General features: G+C 39.0%; 1 protein-coding gene across 1 annotated transcript in view; it reads left to right on the top strand.

Annotated features, from left to right (window-relative positions):
* The window catches only part of LOC309706580 (receptor-type tyrosine-protein phosphatase gamma-like), a 113,950-nt gene that overhangs the window by 57,511 nt on the left and 32,003 nt on the right, over nt 1-24,436 (top strand). The window contains exons 4-6 of the mRNA XM_082533240.1: nt 13,780-13,928; nt 21,307-21,402; nt 24,023-24,089. Of these exons, the coding sequence (XP_082389366.1) occupies nt 13,780-13,928; nt 21,307-21,402; nt 24,023-24,089 (312 nt within the window). The remainder of the gene's footprint in view (nt 1-13,779; nt 13,929-21,306; nt 21,403-24,022; nt 24,090-24,436) is intronic.

The raw sequence follows: 24,436 nt of genomic DNA, 5'->3' as shown, positions 1-24,436 counted from the left end.
GACTGACCTACAAAATCAGCTGGAGTTGAAATAATTGAATCCCTAACTATATACAGTGGCTTGCAGATTTTGGTACCCTTGGTTAAAATTTCTCTTCCCGTTCATACACAAAGTGAGTAATAGATGACCTGATTTTCAAACCAGATACATTTCTTTGATAATTTGAGCAGGATTATTTACCGTAATTGTCGGGCTATAAGCCGCTACTTTTTGCACAAGCTTTGGACCCTGCGGCTTTTAGTCAGGTGTAGAGATGGACCGATCCGATATTACGTATCGGTATCGGTCCGATACTGACCTAAATGACTGGATCGGATATCGGAGAAAAATAAAAAATGTAATCCGATCCATTAAATATCACGAAAGCACCTCACAAAACTTGCAACACGCCGTAACTCACCTCAGAACGTTAGCAGTCGGAGCAGTATGCATCACGTGATAGAGCGGCTGTGGCATGCGGGACCTGTGGTCTGGATAGCATTTGGAGCTTCGCTAGCAACCTGGCATTTCATCTCCGACAAAGTTATCCCCGAGAGAAGTAAAGCAAGTGTGTAAGTCCATCTCTGAATGTTTGTAAAGCATTCCTGCGTTAAGCTTAACGAGCGACTGCCTCTCGCTCTCCGGCTGCTACTTCAATCGTGAAACTGCTTAAATGATCAGCTGATCGGCTTTTCTGTCGCGAGTCCGTCTTTGTTTTTGGCCCACTTTGCACCAGAAAGAGGAAACCAGCGGCTGAACAACAGCAGCACGTTTAAGCTTGATAAGCTGTTGTTAGAATTTATTTAATATTACTTTCTACTCCAGGATCTTTTTCTACGTAGCTGACGCTGGTAACTGTGCAGGGGCGGATCTAGCAAAGTTTAGCCAGGGGGGCCGATAGGGCATTAACTGGGAAAAGGGGGCACAAAGACATACTTTTCTTTCTTATTCTCATTTAAAATGTCGAGCTTTTAATAAATAATTATCTGACACACAAAGTTTTAATTTGATGTAAAATGAATAGAAGTCAATTACTGTATATAGTAACTATTAAGTCTAATATATATACCCTAGTAAGCTATAGTACTTTTTCCTTTGGGAAGGTACCATCTGTGCAGTCTGCAATTTTGTTGAAGAAAGATGTTGAATCTATTTAATATTTCTTGAAAAATAATTGATTTCTGTGCATTTTTTTTCACACTGCATCAAATTAAGGTTGATTACGTCGATTAAGCATCATGAGGTGGCGCGTGAGGGGTGGTTCCCTATTTTTTATTTATTTATTTTTGTTGTTGCTGGGAGTTGGAACCCTATTAGTTAGGTTGCTTAATATTTACGCTAAGTACTCTTTAAAATACCAGAATAGGGAGGATGGTATAGGTCTAAGTTTATTAGATTGATCAGTATTGCTGAACTATGAAATATTTTTTTTGTATACAGGTATAACAGAATAGCTTTAGTGTAGTTGTTGTTTTAAACTTGAGTATGAACTTGCAGACTTGCAAAATGCAGCAAGATATTTTAAAAAACAGTTTTGTTGATTAAAAAACACTATATCGGATTCATATCGGTATCGGCAGATATCCAAATTTATGATATCGGTATCGGTATCGGACATAAAAAAGTGGTATCGTGCCATCTCTAGTCAGGTGCGGCTTTTCTATGGATTGTCCATGATTTTTGTCATATCGTAAGACGATTTGTTTTGTTTGTTCCGCTGTTGTACGGCACTACGTTGCCTGGCGGAAGGGCATGTGATCAGACACACAGTATCGGGGTTCAAGAGTAGTATGTTGGTCACATGTCCATCCGCCAGGCAACATAGTGCCGTACAAGTAGCGCGAAAAACAAACTTCAAAGTAGCGCTACACGTTCAGCGGGAGGCGTGGATGACAAGCGGCGATAAACTTGCGAAAAGCAAGTTGTGCTCAACTCCACCGGTGGAATCTGACAGCGTGGAAAAGTGTGAAAACATCCACGATCACCAACGGATTTCGAAGGGCTGGACTGCTGCATGATGGAGAGGAGGACACCGCCACGGCCCTTCAGAGGATGTTCGACTCTGACACTGACAACGAGGATTTGTTTGGTTTTGAAAGTGACAACGAAGGAAAGAAGCGGAGAGTGGATGAAGTAGCCATCCTGAGCCTGTTCGTATCCGACACTGGAGAAGAGGACTTTGGTGGTTTTAGTGCGCAGGAATATGGTGGTGAATGACTGACTTTTCTTCTTGTTAAAGCCGTGTCACTGCACCTGAGCCTAAAAGGTAGTCCGAATCTATTTTTCTGATGTGCTGTAGGTTATTGTTATGTACTGCATTTGTTACTCATTTATGAAGCACAGTACATGTTTCGTACTTGTAATTACCGCTACTTGTACCTATACCTAAAAAGTTATGCAAATATGTACCCATAACTTGTTTTTCAAAATATTAATAAAAGTGATGTCTCCAAACAGCCATCTCTTTCCTGACAATTCCCTTTGTGCATATTCTCTTACATATGATAAGTCAACATTGAAACACCTGCGGCTTTTGGTCAGGTGCAGCTAATGTATGTACAAAACAGGATTTTCCCCTGATTTTAGCTTGTGTGGCTAATATTCAGGTGCGCTTTGTAGTCCGGGAAATACGGTAATCATTTCCATCATCTATTGTTCAAAATAGAGGAGAAACATGAACCTGAAGCATGAGACTGAGCATGGTCAGCTCTTAGTAACACCCCTTCTGGCAAATATCGTAGTTTGTAAACACATTTTTCAGCCAGCTTAGAGTCTTTCATTTTAGGTGTGCTTTTTCAACCCTTTTCTTTACAAAAGTTCTGTGAGAGTCTTTGACCGTCTTTTCTTTTGTGATCCACAGTTGGGGTGGCTGTCAGGGCCTGTGCTTCTTGAGATACTCCACTGCGGATTTTAAAGTGTGTTTAGGATCATTATCCTGTTGTAGAAGCCATCCTCTTTCCTACTACAGCATCTATACAGATGGTCTCATGTTTGCTTGCAGAATTTGCTGGTATTTCATTGAATCCATTCTTTTCTCTACCACCGAAATGTTTCCCGTGCCACTGGCTGAAACACAAGCCAAAAGTATGATCGATCTATCCCCTTGCTTAGCAGTTGCTACTGTAGTGCATTTTTTTTATGAAATCCTGCACAAAACAGCTTTGCTTATTGCAGCCTCAAAATGATTTTTTTTTTTTTTTTTTTTGCTTTTCCAGTCCACAGAACTCGTCTCTAAAATGCTTGTTTAGCTGTTTATTTGCAGATTTCCAAAGCTGACTTTTCTGATAATGATGCATGAAAGTTTATTTTTCCCACCTGACATTTCCATAAAGCTCACATTCTTATAGCAGTTCTTTCTGGGGGGGGAAAAAAAAAAGTTTTCTGAACTTATATTGACCCTACGGTTCCTGTTCACTGCTATTTCTTAATTATATCATGAACTGAGGAAGTGGCTACATGAAAACCCTTTGTTTCTTTCCTTCTCCTGCTTTGTGGAGGATTTTAGCTTTTAGCATACTAAAACGCTGCTTGGAAGAGCCAATTGCTTCTGATTGTTGGGACAAGGTTTGAAGAGTCGCTGTATAGTTAAAGCTTTGATATTTAAATCACCTGGCCTTTCCTAAGGATGATTGTGAAAAAGCCAAATCCCTAAAAAGCTAATTTATCTCCGAGACCTTGATAAAAGATATCGGAGAGCTCAAATCTCTCAGGGTGTAGAGACGGTTATGTGGGGCTCTATTTTTTCTCTCTCCTGTGCTTAAAAAAATGCAAATTATCTTTTACTTTACAGTATGTGGAAATCATTCATCTTCTACTCACTTAGCTCTTTGCAGTAATGGGAATTACTGACCAGGGAAACCCAGAGTTTTCCATACTACGGTTATATTATACAACATGACTTAAGATTGCTTTAATGTGTTTTATCTGTAGTTGTTTATGACCATTGGGAGTAATGCTACTCTCATACAGCAGGAAAATCCTCATCTGGAAATATGGGACTCTGATTTGCAGGATCATTGTAATCATGTAGCTTCACTTTGCATGTAATCACTAGATTAGTCAAAATGTGGTCATTATGTCTGGAAACTGCTTTAAAATATAATTTCACTGATGTGATGCAAGACTGAAGTTATCCAATATGATATCAAAATGTAAATCTTTAAGTGATTAAAAAAAATTGCATATGAACATGTTAAACACAGGAATTTAAGTATGTGGATTTCAGAGATTTTATACTTGAAATGTCAAATTTCAAACCACAGCAGCACAAACACTGAAATTACGCGCAGTAGTATCTGCCAAGATTTCTGTACATCTATCAGTGGATCCAGAGATTTCTTTGATATTGGCTCTACTGTCCTCCTCTGCTCTGCTCATTCTCTTTGTGTTCAGTGCCTTGTTTACAGATGCATTTTGAAGTTTACTTGTTGACTGCTACTTCAAACCGTGAACTTAATTTTTTTTTTTATCCCCCCACTGAGCAAATCCGTGGACCACTGGTGTGAAAACCTTGACCCTAATTGATATCTGCGCTTTTGGCACGGTTTCTCTCTGCGAGTAATGTCATCCTTTGCATTTGATCATAATGAGAGTTTTTAGCCTCCATGACAACCAAGGCCACTGACACAGCCGAGCAGTGCTGCGGGGTGCTTATTTACAAAAATGGAACTAACACGGCTGGGTGCAATTTTTGGACGTTTACAGTACAAAGGGTATTTTGCATTGTTAAAGCACTGTCCAAATCAGGAACATGAAACTATACTGCCACAGAATATTACAGTGCAAAAGCTAGTTAGATGAGGTCTACTTAATTTTTTTTTTAGCAAATTCATGTCATTGTCTCATGAAATGTGATTTAATCAGTTTCACTTGAATGGAGGTTTTTGGATTTTTAGTGAGAGGACAGGTTGACTTGACTGATGAATTACTGAAAATATTACATTTCCAAGATGAAATATAGATATAGTACTATGCCAGTATCTAAAGCCACTCATTTCTTTATATTTTGTTTTCAAGGCACCACACTCTTGTATTATTTATTTATTTTTTTTTAAATAGTCTCATCAATAGACTTTCTGAAGGTCTTTGAAAAGATAGTCAAGTTCCAAAGAAAAAGTTTCACTCATTTTCAGTAGAGTCCTTGTTCCTGACCATATTAAGAGGACTGTGGTTTTTTTCTTGTTTTTTTTTTGTTTGTTAAGCCACTTAACAGTGACCCATGAAGCACTCAAACATAAAACCCCCCACCTGACTCAATGGATGAACAAGTGTTGTGTTTACACATAACAGAAAACTTAGCAAAGAACCAATTTTAAATTATATCTTCTCTTCGTTACTGTTTTTTGTCTCATAAATTGTATTTACATTTACCACATTTTTGAATAATTGCTGCACCAATTTCCTATTAATCCAAATTTAAAGAAATGAAGAGCAGCTCAAGACTTTTGAATAGCACTGTACATGATTTTTCTTTTGAAATGTGTGAAAATCAGATTTGTATGGATGGAGGTATAGATTTCTTTCAACCCTAAAATATATATATATAGAGAGAGAGATAAATAAATAAAAGAGAAGCTCAGAACATGTTTGAAATCAGTGTGTAAACTTTTATTAGCTTCTCAGAGGCCTTGAAATCATCACTTGAAATATTTTCACAGGGTGAGGTTGTTAATACTTTATTGATCCAACTATTCAACAAAGCTGTGCATGAAGATTACTTTTTGGCCTTCACATTCATCATCTTTTTTTTCCCACATCATTACTTGTTGCATCCTTGATTTGATGTTTACTTGGTCTAGCTCAGTCAACAGAATAGCAGGAATACAATCTTTTGTTCTTTTGATGGTTCTCAATTCAGCCTATGCCTGAGATGACAAAGTTTATCAAGTGCATTGATTGTAATGGTGCTGTGGGTCTTGGTTTCTTGTTATTGCCACTAACTCATCTTAATAAGTAGAGCGGTCCTTTATTCCTGACCTGTGTCAAATGTTAGTATTTTGTATCCCTTCTCCGCTTGGCTGCAATATAACATTTCTTTTTGCCTGTTAGATTATCACAGTTTTTATTCGAGGCTCTTCAGTTTTCAAGGTCTGCTTCAAAAGACTAAAGCAGGGGGTAGCATTATTGTCAAATCATTAGTCTCAGTGGTATGACCATCAGTCAAAAGCGCATTACCATATGGCCATTTTGTGTGAATAAATGATGTTTAACGCCAGTAAAGAAATAGCTTGTATTAATAAGATTTTTTTTTTTTTTTAATGATCTACTTCTAATTTTGTTAGTTCTGCTTTTTCTTAGCCAGTTTTATCAACGGAAACAAATTTTGAACATAAAGCTAACACAATACGCAAAAGTCATAGCAGTTTTATGTTAACATGGAGATATATATATATATATATATATATATATATATATATATATATATATATATATATATATATATATAATAAAATTTTTTTTTTTTTTTTTTTTAATGAGCAAATAAAAATATCGTCAATTCCATTCATTTTTTTCGTCAGTGTTTCAAGTAACTTTAAAATTTTCCTTTTTAGCATTTACATTTGGCATATAGACACGCACGAAATGAAACTACTATAAAGTTGTAACCTCTGCTTAGGACCTTTGATCTTTAGCGATAGCTTTTTACTGTGTTGTTAATTTTTGATAGTTTCATCCTCTTTGCTTATGGCTCAGTCACACTAGTGTAAAAACAGAACGTCAGCCTCCTTGCAACTAGGAAAACTCAATGGTTTCCTTGTGATCATATATATTTTGTTTTTATTTATTTAAAAATAAAATGGAGACCGTCAGAGACGGATAGCCAGTCGACTAACTGGTTGCCCAGAGGCTGAGCCCGCAACACTATTGATCACCTTTGATAGCAAGGCAGTTGGACAGGTCGTCTTTTGGGAGGCAACCTAACAAATACAGTGGCCCCTCGTTTATCGCGGGAGTTAAGTTCTAAAAATAACCTGTTATCGGTGAAATCCGAAAAGTAGTCAACTTTATTTTTTACAATTATTATAGCTGTTTTAAGGCTGTGAAAGCCCTCACTAAACACTTTATACACTTTTCTCAGACAGGCATGAACATATTCACACTTTTCTCTGTTGTTTAAACACTCTTTGGTGCTACTGCAGCTGCCTCTGACAGTGCAAAACGTTTCGTGGACATTGTGTTTGTTGGGGAGATAACTTACAATATACGGTACAGCACTTCAAAGTCACACTGCTAGCGATCGAAGATTTATGTAAATTTGACAAGCTGAACGGATTCTGTACTGTACAGGAGACACGGCACGAGATTGATTGACAATGGTCTACAGCAGCGGTCCCCAACCTTTTTTGCGCTACGGACCGGTTTATGCCCGACAATATTTTCATGGACCGGCCTTTAAGGTGTCGCGGATAAATACAATAAAATAAAACTAGTACCGGTATCGAAAAAAAGAATTTATTCATAACACACGTGAAAAGACCAAGGAAAACCGAGTAAACGATAACAAAATAACGCTGAAAACAGATTTAAAAACCCTGAAAACTATTAATTTCACACCTGAGCCTCAACTCTCGCGGCCCGGTACCAAACGACTCACGGACCGGTACCGGTCCGAGCCCCGGGGGTTGGGGGCCGCTGGTCTACAGCCAATCAGGACGCAGAACACAATGTGGTGTTTAAAAACAAAAAGCAAAATTGCACCAAAAAAAAAAATCAGCGAAACAGCGAGGCCACCTTATAGAGAGGGACCACTGTAATCGTGGTCCGACTCAGACTGCCTGTGGTCACACTCACTGACATTGGCAAAGGTCTGCAAATAGTCACCATCAAATTCAGCCTGTACCAATGAGCACGACTTGTCTGACACGTCTCCTTGCAATCGGGGATTGGACTCAACTGGTCGCAGCTAGTTGTGTTCTGGTTATATTCCAAGATAAAAGCAAGACTGACTGACTGTCAATTTGCTGTGAAATCACCATCCTGCAGCAACTATTCCACTACCTGTAGAGGAATTTCAGTTTCAGATCTTCCGATCTGGCTTGAGTCTGTTTTTAAGTAGGTAATGTGAATTTCTGTATGTGTAGTTGGCAATGCATTTGGAACAGACTGCTACAGATTTGCGATTTTTAGCTGATTTATCACATTTAATAGCTGCATTATCACAAACAGTTAGCGTAATTTTGGCCGTGCTGCAGTCTTCAACTGCTTTTTGTGAACGAAGGTGAGATTGGCAAACTTTTTTTTGCTATGTTCTCATGAAGGTTAATATGTTCTAAATCATCATTTTGATCCGTGATAACCTCTTTACATTTCCCTTTTTGTCATCCTAGTTGTTGATATCATGAATTATAACCACATTAGGTCTATACACCAAGTCTGCTCCATCTCTGTCCATGCGAAGACATCCTGAAGTTGGAGCGTTTTCAAATTGGCCAAACTTGTTTTATTTTCCCTCTAAAAGAAATATCTTGTTCTCAGGAGCCGATTGTTCCACCATGTTCATCAGCTAGCCGCTAACTGTTCCTGTCATTTGGAGCTGAGCTGGTGGAGTGTAGTATGTTTCACAGTGTTTTTGCTGAAAGCAGTTGCCTGCTGATGCTGAAAACTGAACAAAACATTAAAGTCTCAAGAATGAAAGCTAAACAAAAGCTGACACTTTGTATAGAGCTCTGTGAAGGGAAAGGCAGCTGCAGATTTCACGCACGTTTGTCATTTTTATTGACTCTTCATGTTGTCATGTTTGGCTTTTGTGTTATTTGACACATTATAATTGATTTAATGGCACAAATACCTTAAGTTTTGAAATTGGCGTTTAAAATCCAATACTTGTGCAAAGTATTCGAGCAATTTTAGCATTTTTCTCGAGATCGATGGCCCGACTCTTTCGAGCGTTGCGTTTTTCAACCCATCATCGCCACCAGGAGGTGCTGCAATCAAAGTGCCGAGTTCCTCCAGGGAGTGGCTTTAACGTTACACTATTTAAAAGTCAGTGTTGTAATTAAGAAGTGAGTGAATAGATCTTAAAAGTTCATTGCGATTGATTTCATGGCATTCCCTTGTGCCTTGACCTGCTTTGAGATCGGGCTGATTGGCTGCCATTCAAGCAGTATTCCTCAACAAAACATTTCTCAGTAAAATTTCAAACAACTCCCAACCAAATTCATGGGGAATCGGAAGGCCCCAGAGACATTTGCATTGATCAAGGATTTACTTTCACACACACTCCCCTTCTTTCACAGGCTGTGATTCAAGGTCTTTTTGGCTTAACTTCTAATTCCTCCTCTGCTGTTGGAGGGTTCAAACACACGCAGGGCCGCATTTTTAATGAAACTCCCAAGGCCAGCCAGCAACCCCTTTTCTTGGCTTTCTTGTGTTGCACACAGGATTACACTACTTCAACAACGGCAGTAACAGGGATTTATTACCATCTATGTAAATGTTTTTTGCGGTTTTGCAAAGCAGTTGCACAATTATGATAATGCCGTGGGTAGTTATTTCCTGTGCAGATTGATCCTTCACTTTGACCTGATGCTTTCAGTCTTGGAAATCTCCGGCATCATTTCTTCTCCTTCATGCTGTGGGCCTTCAGCTTAAGCGGCACTGGCACGTTAATGCTGCTGGCAGATTCTTTCTTGCCTCACGACAGGGGCTCGGATCATCCCTCATCACACAATGTTCTCCTCTCTTCAGATCATCTTGTCTCTTGGTTCTTTTTCTCAAGATCTCGTACTCATTTTCTTCCTGATACCTGTCACTGGTCTGTTTGACTTACTTTGATTCCATTCATTCGCTCAGGACAACTTGTTCGCCATGTTATCTGTTTACTGACAGTCTGTGTTTGCTTGTTCAGATGCTCATCCTCCTAGTTTGCTTTGTGAAATGATTAAAAGTGGGCTTTTCTTATTCACAGGCTGACTAAATCCTCTGTAACTAGAGGGATCAACTGACGGAGCACCAGGTCTAATCTGGCTAATGATGTCAAACATAGATGTGGTAAAGGGCTGTAGAAGCATTAGCATATAACCTCAGCCAGGACAGTGGGAGGGATGATAATCTGCTGTGCCATGGTGTTTCAGATGCTGTGGAAATTTAACACAGCTTAAACTCAACATTACACGATCTTTCTGAGTGTAACAGCGGGCAGATAGTCTGAATTTTTAAGGTGAATCCCAGTAGCTGTGGATGCATGAAAACATAAGAACATTTTTTAACTTCTGAAGATGGGTTGCAGATCTTCCACTCGCACATCAGCCTTTAAGTTACATATTTAAAGTTTCCATTGATGCGTAAGGTTATAATCTGAGCAATCTGTACTTTCCAGTCACTTCATTAGGTTCATTTTCTTCTGTAAGGTCTTTACCTCACAATATAAGGTGCCTTGAGACGACTGTAATTTGGTGCCATATGAATAAAATTGAATTGAATGAATCAGCCAATCACACATCTGCAGCTCAATGCATTTAGGCATGTGGACATGGAGATGATGACCTGCTGAACATTAAACTGTGCAGAATGAGGAAGAAAGGTGATTTAAGTCACTTTAAATTCATCATGGTTGTTGGTGGTAGATGGGGTGGTCTGACTATTTCTAGAGTTTACAGAAAATGGTGCGAAAAAGAGAAAATATCCAGTGAGCGGCAGTTATTGGTTTGAAAATGGCTTGCTGATGCCAGAGGTCAGAGGAGAATGGATGAGCTGCTTCAAGCTGAAAGGACGGTAACAGCAACTCAAATAACCAGTCATAACAACCAGGGTATGCAGAAGAGCGTCTCTGCGAATATGAAACTGAGGCTACAATTTGTACATGCTCACCAAAATTGGACAATAGAAAATAGGAAAAACGTTGATGATGTAACATTTGGATGGTGGGGTCAGAATGCGGCATAAACGACATAAAAGCATGGGATGTTTTCTTGGCACACGTTTCCGGACCCTTGGTACCAACTGAACATGATGTAAACACTTACCTGAGTATTGTTGGTAACTGTGTTCATGACCTTGCATTCAGCAGGATAAAACGGCGTTCACCAAGTTTAAATGATCTCACACTAGTTTCTTGAACATGAACATCACTGTCCACAAATGCCATCCACAATCGCCAGATCTCAATCTGACAGAGCACCTTTGAGATTTGGCGGAACAAAGGATTCATGGATGTGGCTCCAACAAATCTACAGCAACTGTGTCACATGACCTTATTGACAAGTAGTTTGTTAAAAGGTGTAGAATTTCCACATTGAAAATTTTTGATGGGCTGCCCATGTGAGACTTTTGATACAACCAGCTTTCTTTTTTCTCTCTCTCAAATACCAACATGGTCCATAAGTATCAGTTTTTGAGTATGATATTCTCGATGTTTAAGTAATTTTCTACATAGTTTAACTTTGCATAAAGTTCTCAAGCTGGAAATATTTTTATACTGCTTCATTTTCTGTCTCTTAGGCTTTTGATACTCAGTTCAGAGAACTGAGGCAAAAAAAAAAATGTCTGTATTGAATACCGCTGTGAGTTAATTACATCCTGCATGAAAACCCTGATAGAAATGGCAGGCTTGTAGGGAATGTGCTAGTTCATTCTGCAATAAAATCACAAGTTCAGATGTAAATTCAAAGAGGTAGCAGCAACATTCAGATGAGCTTCTAGAAATAGATTAACTGATTTTTTTTTTTTTTTTTTTTTTTTTTGGGGGGGGGGGCAAATTTATAATTGTAGACCTGTTAAAGTCACATCAATGTATGTAAGCTAATTAAATTCTTTTACTTAAATAGTATTGTAATGAACTTATCTAATATAGAACGATTTAAAATGCTACAAAAAGCTTAATTTTCCCCACAAAATGTAATTAAAGTTTGCTTGCAGAAACTGTTTATAATCCTTTGAGAGAGAATGCAATAATGGCTGCTATTAAGAAAAGGCAATGGCATTAAAGCCTTGTGAAAAGCTAACGCATGGAAGAAGCTCACAATGCGTGAGAAGGCTGTTGTGTCTTTTAGCGAGTCATGCAACAACTTAAAGAAACTCTGGCTTTTACTTTTGAAGCGGCGTCTTGGAGTCGATTAGTGGAATGTCGAGGTCAGCGGAGGCGGCCGGTGCAAGCTTTCTCTGAGATGCGTCATTGTGATCATTGCTCATCTGCTCACCACCGAATTCTGCAGATTCATTTATGAATCATTCTATAGAGGCAGAGTTTTTTCTTATTAATCTGCATACACACAATGCTCAATGGAAAAACAAGTTTTTGTTTATTAGCATGGAGTTGACATAGTATTTAGATAATTAATCATAGGGTTGATTTTTTTTTTTTTTTTTTTTTTTTTTTTTTTTTTGCTTTAAGTAGCAGTGTTCTTGGAATGATTGTACAAGGTTGGCGGACTTTTCTTTTGCAAGTTTTTCTCATTCTTCTTGGCACAATTGATAAAGCTCAACAATGCTGGAGGGGCAGCATCGATGCACTGCTGTTCTTTCTACAGATGCTTTGGCAGGTTAATGTTTGAGATCTAGCTGGGTACAACTTTTTCTAGAGCTTTCGCTCGGTCCGAGATCACGACTGCTTCTGGAAACGATTTTCACTTAAGATTGCTGCATATATCTTTACTTCCATCCTGATTAGTCTCCCGCTCCTTGCACGATCCTGTCACCACCGTGTTTGACTGTAGGGAATGTATTAATGAGGCGGTGCTCAGTGCCTGGCTTCTTCCGCGCACGTTGGGAGTTCAGTCTACCTTTTAGTGAAGTATGGATTCCTTCTGGCCACTTTACCATTAATGCCTGATTAGCTGAGTGCTGCACTGATGGTTGTTGTTCATTAAGGTTCTCCAGTCTGCACAAAAGAGTTACTGTTGTGTTCCTGTTAGCCTGCAAAACTCTCACTGAGGATGACTGGTGGCTGCAAAACTTGAAGATGATTTGAGGATACAGAGCTCTGTGACACTTTCACTGCTGCAGAAATATGATGTCTTTCTCTAGATCTGTACCTTTTCACAATCCTGTCAAACCTGTGGAGTTCTCCCACCCTCAATTATTTGTTTTCATTCTTATACATCCATTTCATTATGGCACACTGTATAGAGCGGTGTCTACACTTGCTAATTATGTTAATGAAATTGAAAATTTTATTCTTATATCTTTAATATTTTAAAAATAGTCTCAAAATGTGTTTTTTGTGTAATAAATTTGAAATTGTGGAAAATGTGAAAGGGTCTGAACACTAATAAATGCATTACAGGTCTTACAAAAACAAATCATGACAATTTATGAGCTGACTGTTAGAAAATGTCTCCTGCATCAGTCACTCCCCAAAGGATTAAGATACTTTGAGGCTTTTACATTTCTTATTGCCAGATAATTTAGTTTAGTTTTTAATGAATATATATTTTTTAGTTTAATTATTTCAGAATAAGTCTGCAGTCTACGCAGCTTAGTTAATCCGTTTAATAAATGCAAGTTGTAGAAAAGAATTGTTGAGTTTGGACAGTTCATCCGAGCATTAATCATTAAAGCAAATCACAGCTACTTAGCTACTCTTTGCAAGTTTGATTTGTCACATTGGTCTCGCCACTGAGTTAGTTGTCATTGGGGAAAAAATAAAATAAAAGACAAATCAGGATTCGGGTAATAATAATAGGCACAGAAATTATTTTTCTAACTTTAGACTGCCCATCTGAGCTTCTGTAGACCATGTTCTTTGATGAGTAATCTGCTTTGCCCTGCCTTAACACAAGTGTGCTTATTTTCTTCCCTTGTTTAATTCGATTCTCTTTTTTTTTTTTTTTTTCTTTCTACCTCTTTTCTTTTTTTCTCCAGTTGCTATACTCCTGAAGGATGAGTACTTTGTAGCAGGGGCTGGACTGCCAGGGCGCTTTAAGGCTGAGAAGATGGAGTTTCACTGGGGCCAGAGTAATGGATCAGCAGGCTCAGAACACAGCATAAATGGCAGAAGGTTCCCTGTAGAGGTAAAATGCCATGTTGCTACCATGCAATCTGATAAATGTGCGATATGGAGTGTTGAAGGTCAACAATGAATGTTGGAGAGAGATTAGTGAATTCAAGTTTATGCTTGAACTATTTGTATAGCATTTTTTTTTTATCCATAAAACCAGCATCTAAGTCTCCCCCCCCCCCCCCCCCCCCAATATTTATCCAAATTATTTATGACAAGGATTTGGTGGTAGTTTAAAAAAATTTGCAGGTATTTCTGTCATAAGCCTTTGTACTGAGCTAAGGGAACATATTGATGCACAAAAACATTAGTTTTCAAGTCAAGACACGGTACTAGTTTGAGGCAGATCATTGGATCAAAGTAAATCCTCTTCATATTTTAAAGTAAATTCTGGATCCAAGGAAAATGAGAGACAGTGCATCGTCTTTAGTTTGCATTTATTTAAATGATCTTTTGCTAGCTGCCACATTGCTACAGATTGTCTTCACACGTCTACTAGAAAATAGCCGTATGCCATAATTGGTGAGAAAGTACCCCTGATGATAGAAATCTGTGTCTTGCCTCATTTTGACAGCCTATGACATTTGTAATACAGAAAGGCTTTTTAATAAATTGGGATTATGTTGTTCAAAACACATGGGATTTTATGCGATAGGGAGCGTCTTACGATCGCATTACGGAACTGGCTAAACATGAGAAAACTGACTGGAAGTGGTTCAGTTCCTGTAACATGGCTGTAAAGACTGACGCCCCTCTGAATTATTGATTGTCTCCACGTATTAAAGCACAAATTTCACATTTAATATCATGCATAGATTGAGGTATTAGTGACTTTGAATGCATCATTTATGCCAGCCATTCCTAGTCGCCGTCTAAAATTGGAATTGCAGTTGTGTAATGCTCTTCTTGCAAAGTGGGGTCATAGAATACGGTTTTTACCCCCTCTTATGTCAAATTGTTGATAATTAGTTTAAATTTAGCAGCATATGAAAACAGGAAGTGGCTGTTAGTGAGCCTTTCTGTCCTATCTCCAAACACACAGCTAGAAGCCTCCTGTGTTTGTTTCTTGGCCCTCCTCTTTGGAGCCATCTCTGCAGGCACAGCTTTTGATGCTGAATGGCTGGGTAATTAGATTTATTTTTGCCACATAATTTTGTGTTCAGTGTAGTGTTAAAGGGCACCGGATAATGTACAGCCATTATAAAGCTGTTGTGCATATGGCTCCTTTGATGGTGTGCTACCTAATAAGACTGAAGAATTTACTTTAATAGCCAATTTGAGCAGCTGTTGGAAAACAAAGCATTTCTTTCAGTAATACAATTTATAGATGAGAAATATAGATTTGTAGCTTAGTATACTTTTTTTTTTATACGCCAAGGTTTTGCGTTGAATCCTCTGTCAAAGAATACATGAGGCGGTGCTTAAATACACATAAATGATATAATAATTAAGTGGAAAAATTCCAAAGTCATAGAAATATATACATACATACAGAGGTTAAAAAAATATTGTTACAGCTGCACAAGATAAACTTCTGCTGTAATGCCAGCACATACATCCATCATCAAACACGCAGAAAATAAAGCTAAACATCTACAATTACTGAATAATTGTCTGCCGACAGTGAAATTGCAAAAATGTGGGTATGGTACTGGCACCCTAGACTGAATGCTCCTTAATGTGTGGCAGCAATCAAGAATGAAACTCTTGCCATTTGCAAAGGACATCTGCTATAGCCTTTATCTCACTAATAAATGAAGGAGTCTCTGTATGTGTGCATGTGGGTCCTTTGTATTTCTCAGCAAATCTTCTTACAGTCTATTTCACACTGCTGGGGATGAAAGGAAGTGGGGTGTTGAATGTAAAGTGGCTGTCAGTTGTTTTCTGTTACCATCTGCATGTGAAGTATTTCAGGAACTTCAGTTAATTGTAGCTTGTACTGATAGATTGCATTATTGAACACTGATAGTCCCAACATTGTAGTGTCTACCATCAGGCATGTAAGGCTATTTAGATTTAAAAACTGTAGCTACATCTAGGGTATGCTTATTAATTAACCTCTGCTGATAGGTGGTGCCACATGTGACTGATGACGCACCACCCAACAGCAGAGGTTAATTAATAAAACTGTAGTCAAAGGAGCTTGTAAAGAAAAGCGTCTGGACTTAAGTTGCTTGAAGACGTTTCACCTCTCATCCGAGAAGCTTCTTCAGTTCTAAGGTGAAATGGTGGGGAGTCCCAGATTTAAACCTAGTGGGAATATCCCCCACAGAGGGACAAAAGGACCCCCTGATGATCCTCTAATCGCCTGAGCCAAGGTGTGAAAATGGGTGTGGGTCCCAATCAGCCAGAGTTTCGGATGAGCTCATTGTGAAACCTGGCCCCACCTTATCATGCGAATTCCTGCTTTTCTTTACAAGCTGCTTTGACTACGATGACCTGGATGACTGAGAACCTTCACAGACATAATAAAACTGTAGAAAAGTTGGGCACGGCAGTAGAAAGGAGGGCTCTCTCATATTTGATTGTGAATGTGATATATGTACACTGTTTGCAATTTTTTTTTTTTTTCTGAACTCAAATCTTTGTAGCTATCAGCTGTCCTACTTTCTGTTTTCTATTTTATCACTGCAGTGGTTTTATCAGAGCAAGTGTGCTGTCGGCTCATTCAAAAGAAGCTCTCTCTGGATGGGCACTGCAACTTAAATAATGGGTGACCCTCTTCTTGTGCCATGTCTTCTTTGAACAAGCATGTCAAGAACATGTAACCCAGATAGGACTGACTTGGCACAGTATAATGGGGAGTGTGTGTGTGTGTGTGTGTGTGTGTGTGTGTGTGTGTGTTGGGGGGTGTAGGCTCACCAAAAGCCACTCGTAACTACAAATAGTGACCGTATTGTATCAGAATGTGCTGCTCCCGATGACATTTCCTATAGGAAGTACAAAAAGGAATATTCCAGACGTCAGCAAATACATCCATCTGTATAGGAAAAGGAAATGTATGTACAAGGTGCAGCACAAAAGCGGCTCTGAGTTGGAGGTCCTTTTTTTTTTTTCCTCTTATCAAACAGTCAGCTGGCATACTGTACATCAGAAATGATAGATTACCTCAGATACCAGAAAGCAAACATGAAATAAAATGATATGTTTTGAAGGGAAATGAGGTTGTGTAGGATATAGCCCTTAGCCATTTCCTTTTTTTTTCTCCTTTAATATGACTTGGCAGAATTTGATGTATTTACGATGATATCAAACCTGACACGATGTGTGCAGCCAATCCCTGCGTGTTACAGCCTATGTATACCGGTAAATGTTTGTGCTTGATGTACCCAGTGATCGTTTATAGCAGAGGCTGGCTTTTGTTGTGTATATGTTTTTGTTCTTCAAGAGTTGAACAGCATGACCTTGGAGGTTGAGCTCCAGGGCTTATTTGTCTCTGCTAAACAGAGACCGTTTTCCAATCTGCTGCTGTCCAATTATCTCTCCACTTTAAATGCGTCACTTTGAGCTCTGACTCACATATAACACTGTGCATAAAGCTTTTGCTTTTTCAGTGTTAAAAAAAGGAGGGGGGGGGATTTACTGTCCCACCTGCCCAGAAGCTCTAAAGTGTATACAAATGTAGTTCACATGTGTCCAGAGGGTCGAAACACAAAATTTGAATTCAACGAGCTGTATTATAGAGCAGGTCTGGCTTTGTACCATGGTTATTTTAAAAAAGTAAAGGGGGGAAACAAAACAATGGGCTCCTGAGCTTGACATTAATCTAACCGCGGTCTTTTTCGTGGGAGTGAAGTGGGGAAATCGATAGATGGACCACCTGTTCGCTCAAACAGCGGAGTGAAAAATGAAACTGGAATTTTTTTTCTCCCTCAGGGTACCATAGGGAGATCTTTTCTAATAATATATGAGGGTGTCACCAAGGTTAGATTAATTATACATGGATTACAAATCACACCTTCGAAGGGTATGCGTTTGCACACAGGACTAGGGATGTATGAAAAGTGTTGAGGTGAGTGTACAGTAAGAAAGGGAGAAGTTGAGTAAAGATGAGTGTCCAATGAGCGAAGGGCCACTCCATTAGATATCCTCAGCTCCCTAATAACTACTGGAAAAGATTTAAGGATGGGGCCGGTCCAGATATTGGCTGGCATTATTTATTTAGATTTTGATTAAGATGCCAATTTCCTGAAAAGAAAAGTTTGTTTTTAGTGGTTGGATGTTATAATAAAAGGATCACAGTTAATTGCTTTACAGCAATATATGCGTATTAATAAAAAAAAAAAAAAGTAACTTACAGTGACTCTAAATGGATCCTACTCTGGTACTCTGTGCTGCAGACAGTGCTGAGATGATCAGAAATAATGCAGTCAGAGCGTGTTTTGCTTAACAATCTCTGATGCAACGTTTCCTTGAGCATATTTTGCTGAATTATCTTCTGGGCCAAGTAAAGCCCCTCAATAGGCCAGAAACAGTCGATAATATTGGCCAGCCGATGTATGCTGAGCCTGAAATCTCAGTGTACTGCACCACTGAGATAACTCAAATAAGCAAAAGATGTTTAAAAGAGGACACACACACACACACACACACACACACACACACCCAATTACAAAAATTGCAAACAAATCCAGATAGTGTTACAAGAACAAAACTGGTGAAAAGAAATATGGATGTGTGTATATTTATATGTGAATTAAGTTTAGAAATAGAGAGCTAGATAGCTAGCTATAGTATAGATTGTACTGTATGTACTTACTGACACATATATTGTCTTGTTTTGAATAACTCAAGAGACTAACTACACAACACGCGTTCTTACGAAACAAATTCTGACAGGATAGTGCCGACTCGAATCATTTCCTCCATGGCTGCTGCATTTCGTGAGCATCTTGTTCAGTCTTCTGACTACTCGTATAATAGTAGATTTTTCTACAACGAAGACTACCTTTCAACGCGCATAAACACCAAGCAACACCACAACAAATGTTACTTTAATGGATGGAGATAAAAAGTTAGCCGCTTGCTTAGCATTGGATTCAGTATTGTCGCTGACAGCAGCTTCTCCCCCTCCTGGCTGGTCCCTTCCCTTCTGCTTCACAGCCGAGATGGGTGAGTTAAAGGGGAAAAGCACACACAGTTATATGGCCATTATGAGTTGCATCATTTCATTTGGGTACCTCTACAGGTCCCTCATGTAGTTGTATTTGTCAGTGTGAATACACTTACGCTCACTATTAGCACTGTGTTAAGCATGGAAATGCGCAATTTGAGACACAGCATTAGTTACATAGACTGGATGAGCTTAGCTTCTCTGGCTGAGAAGCTGCTGGTTGCCAAGGTGCTTAATTTTTATAGATGCTTATGAAAAGTTGCACCCAGTTTCTATGATTTATAACCTCAGTAAACATTTTTCTGTTGACTTTATAGTCTAAATCACTATTTTCAGGTCTTATTGACTAAAATTCAATTTATTTTGTATGTCACGGTCATTATTAGAGTCAAACGGGGTGTGCTGGCTCGCTGACTATTTGTCAGTAACAAGTTATGTGAAACGGCGTCATAGTTGACACTTCCATCTTTTAGATACAGTTCACAGATTTCCATCATGTGCTGTCTTTTACTTTGTCTATAAAGTTCTGTCAGTCATTTGTAATGTGAAATACTAAGTTTAATTTAGTTGTTCAGCAGCACCTACTGTGCAAATTAACACTTTATTGACACTTTATTCGTCTTGAAAATGAAATCTCTAGCACTTTGTAGGTGCCCAAGTAAAATGATAACGTAGATGATCATGTGCGATTTGAGTGCAAGAATGGAGAGATTTATCTGTTAATGACAAAATGCTGCGGTAGCACACTTGTTGTAAAGGAAAGAAGAAATGCATTTGTGATACTGTGAATAACATCTAAGCTCCCTCCGCCAACAAACTTATTTCTTGTAGATTTTGTGTCTTGCCTCAATATTTTGCCGTCTTGGGAAATCACGCCAAACATGACTTTGTTTTTCACCTGTGTGCGCCTAAATGGAACTCGGGATTGCAGAACAGCTTTCAGCACTTGTGTTCACAGTCACTTGGTGGCGAAAAAAAATGGGTTGCTATAGATGGAGGCTCAGAGTATGTGGACAGCATATCTCTATGCATTACTCATAGCTTAAAGATTGGTCAGACCCCACATCTGCTCCTTTTTCAACGACTTTGAGCGCTATCTGTAAGCGTGGATAAAGCTCACTCTAAAGAGCAGGGATTCTGACAAACCTAAAAACAAAATGTTGTAATTCTGCAATCAAATAATTGAAATTCCTTTACGGTTTTCACTGCGATGGAGAATCCAGTTTTCCAAAGTGTGCTGTTAACAAGAGCAGGTCACATGAGCCAGTCTCTCTGAGTAAATGAAGCCTAAGGGGGTGAGCTTAATTGGGTAAAGTAGTTAATAACATCTGAAGGGTGATGAATGGCCGATGCTCTTTCTTGCTGAGTTCTCAGACAACAAATTAGTTCCATTAAAGGCTGCAGTTAAAGGAACTCTGAAGGAAACTGATTAACTTAAATTATCTGAGTAATTTTGTACCTGGTTAAAGCTGATGGTTAGCATTAATGGATTTATACACTTATTTACTTTGACTTTTTGAATCTGTTGTCAGCACAGCCACGTGTGGTTTGTGGCTTCTCGTAATTTTCCTTTGAAAAGAAAAAAGACGTGCATACCCTTTAATTAAATCAACATCTAGAACCTTTTTCTTATTGCCAATTAACTCGGTTCAGTGACATGAAAGGGTTTTTCAATTTAAAGAGGCTTGAATGTGCAATGATAGACAGCTCCAATTGCTACTTTTAGAATCATTTGCTGATTCTGGTCAGCATTACGGTTATGTCTGCTTTGAAATATGGAAAGAAGAGGGGTTTTTTTTTTTTTCTTTTTAATTGAAAACCCAAGGCATGGTACATGCTATATATGGTGTATTCTCTGTATGCTGGTTTTCCATTACAACCCACACGCCCAAAGCTTTGTTTTGAAATCCGAAGCGGTGTTTGTGGGTGATTTAAGGTAATTTAAGCAGTGATCAGAAGAATGCCATTCTGTTAGATCTCAGCACAAGGGGGATCACGTTCCTCCAGCTTTTCCACTCTGCTTGTGACTGTCTGTTAGGACAGTCACCCTGAGGAATGGGATGCTGTATTTCTCTAACATCCTCCAGGAGTGGCAGCACACAAAAAGGAATGACACAGATTATGGGAGATTTATAGGAGTGATAAATACACCCTCTTTTATGCCCCTCAAAACAGCTTTTCATCAGCTCCTCAGCAGTGTGTCCAAGTGATTGATGACAGGACTGTTCGCTCTCCTTGTCCACTCCTTAAGCTGTTTATGCTCTGTTTCCCACCCCAGATGCAGATCTACCTTTACAATCCGGATGACTTTGACAGCCTCAGTGCTGCCATTAAGGAAAGACGCATCGTTGCTGCCATGGCCATCTTCTTCGAGGTAAAGTATCAGCAGAGTTGGAGTTTGAGGTGCACAAGAAAATCCAACAATGCACTGCAGCACTTGTCTTTTGGACTGGGCAACCATTTAGGTCCAGACTAAATACCCAATTGATGACCTACCATGAAATTTAATACACATTCAAGTTCCTCTCAGCTGAACTGTGATGGATGGCATCATTGGGGTTTTATGAGCAGATATCAGTAAAAGTTACTGACATTACTATCAGCCTTATGAGTGTGCATCCTTCATAGCACAGCTTAGTTTCCTCATCGGAGGTCTCAGAAGAGTAAAACCTCGTTGTAGTAGCTCTGGGTGTAGTTGCTGGAAATATTGATGGAAAATATCCTTTTTCACTGTTGTATGAAATGACTTACTGCCAGCTGTAAGAGATCATTTACAAAACCAAGGAGATGAGGGAATAAATGGAATAGATAAAAGGAAGCTGCCTGTAGGAGTCAGGAGGATTAAAACGGGGCATTGGAACTATGGATTTAACATTGGGATTGTTTTTGGTCCAATTTTGAGAAAGGTAATCGTATAAATTTTTCAAGTCCGTAAATGATAAATATTTATTAGGAATGATCTTTGGCACCTGCGTTGCGATAGGAAATTTCCTCTCCAGCTGGTTGCTGATTGCATTTCTTGTTCTGTGGCACACAGCAGATTGTTTGCTGAGATACTACAAATTGTCCCCTGAAGATCTGAGCACGTAAGCTCTTAATGGGCAACAATGGTCCTAATTTCTATTAGGTGTGCAAACACCTCCAAGATTTAAGCAGCAGCACTGAGAACTCTGCGGTTTCTATCTCTGTTAGACTAATTTCTATTAGCAACAACTTTACAGTTGGTGGCAGCTGATGTATATCTGCTAACCTTCACCTTAATAGTTTATAGAAAAGATTCTGTTCTTCGACTGAGGTAGGCTGGAATCGGGACACAGGTGTTTGCAATGTAGGTCTGCTCTTAGACAATGATGAACCGCGTGTGCACGAGGACCTAAATGGCTCCGCTGGGTCCTGACAGCCCTATTGCTTACTGCAATTAGCACCACCATACACAATTTGTTGGAAAAACAGTTTACAGTGTGAAGGTTTTTAAGCGGGCATGCACACACTGGCTCAGATTTACTATTTCTAATCAATGAAAAGTATTCTTCCTCTGCTCCCCAAAGGCCTATTAATGGCCTCTAAGGTGTGCATATTATCCACATTCAGCATTCGGCTCCAAACAATTACTCTCCTCTGACTGACCTGAATTAATGTCGAGCAAGGTATTATTGGTCCCCGCATCCCAACACTGTTTTTGTCCAGTCTTGTCTCTTAAGTGGGACGCTGGGAATATTTAAAAGCGTTGGACTGAGCAATATTGCTCATCTTTTGTCATTTCAAACAATGAACTGCCAGCCCAACAGATAAAGAAGGCATCATCACCAGTCCTCTGGAGACGGCACAGGAGGAGGACGGCTGTGGTCATTAAAACATTTTAAATCATCTGGAAAAAAAGAAATTCAGATGTGGATTTTTCAAAAATCGGAAAAAGTTTCAGAAAGTGTCTCCCTGAATGTTGCTCAGTGAACATCACAATGTTCATCTCTAGTTTTCTTTTTCCCATTTTCCCCCTTTTGTGTGTGATCTACATTCTAGGTCACAGGCCACACATGGATACTACCCGTAGATCTGCAAAGACCAGAAAATGTGCATTTGTTTGGAAAAATATTTGGCATTTAGGAAAATGGATGAGACAGCTCTCTCAGACAGAATTTATCAGTATACTCTGCGGCTCGACTGTAAAAGCACCGAGTCCTCGGCAAACCTGTGCCTCAGCAGACAGATATTGAGTTATTTTTGCCACCATTTCGTTCTATTGAGTTTCGTAGCATTAGGAAACACACTCGTGAGCTCATTCTCCCTACCTTCATCTGTAAAATGTACACTATTAAAAATGATTTTCATGCATCTACATCATAATGAAAATCCTATCAGATGAGCAAAGACATTTGATATGAAGTCACTCTATCAGACCTGTGCTGTGAATAGTTTTTAATTAGAAAAGTTCAATCCAAAGAACCTTAGTAACAGACGTATGAAACTTTGTTGAAAGCATGTTTTGTAGCTGAGATTTAATTTAGTTTGCTTTAAATCACGTTTGCAGCAGATGTGACTGTCCTTTTAAAGTAGTGCAGGTTTTACTGTACATACAGTATCACAGCTAAAAAGGCGAACGCAGTCTTTGAAATGATCAGATATGTTTAGTGTCTTTTATAACAATCAAAGCATCAAAAGCAGGTTAACATACTAAAGGCAGAGCAGGAATTGGAGACGTAGTTTATGGTTATGTTGGCGAGTGGGTACTGCACATAAACATCAAGGTTATTTTGTAACACATTTTTTAAAACTGTGTGATGATAGGTTCAGATTTTTGGTGGTTATTTTCCAAGTAAACCAGAACAATCAAACCCCGAAACAAAAACCATTACAAGAAGCAGAATGGAAAAAGATGGCTTCTGGTGCTGCAGTTTAGTCCGCTGATGTCGATTGTCTTTTGGTATTTTATTTGGATTATTATAGAAGTCTGTTAATCCCTTTTCTAATCCTTTGTCTCTGGATGTTTCCTGCAGCTGGGGCAAAAAGACAACCCAGCTGTGGACCCCATCATCCAGGGATTGAAGGGAGTCGTGCATCATGGTAAGTAACGGGCACGTAACCCCTGACACACTCTACTTTCCGTAGAAGAATAGTTTTCATGCCGTTGAGTGCTCGTCATTCTTTGTTGAGCTGCGATGCTTTTATTTGTTTATTTCATATAGTTTTAACTTTAATTCCATAATCTCTCAATCTCGCAAAAAAACATTACATTTGGGGAAATAAAGTTCTAATGGGATCTTCGAAAAGCAATTGACCCTTACAAAATCCCTCTGATGTTTTCGTAATAGATGTTTTGATTTATCCGCAGAGGTAAAATCCTTTTGCCATTGCAGATATGGTGCCGTTCCTCCTCCTCCAGGAACAAAATGTCAACGCTCTTGCATTCA

Source organism: Aulonocara stuartgranti (assembly GCF_965226115.1).
Source record: "Aulonocara stuartgranti genome assembly, chromosome: 5".
NCBI lineage: Eukaryota > Metazoa > Chordata > Actinopteri > Cichliformes > Cichlidae > Aulonocara > Aulonocara stuartgranti.
Note: the sequence above shows the minus strand (reverse complement) of the source record. Positions and strands in the feature narration are given on the sequence as shown.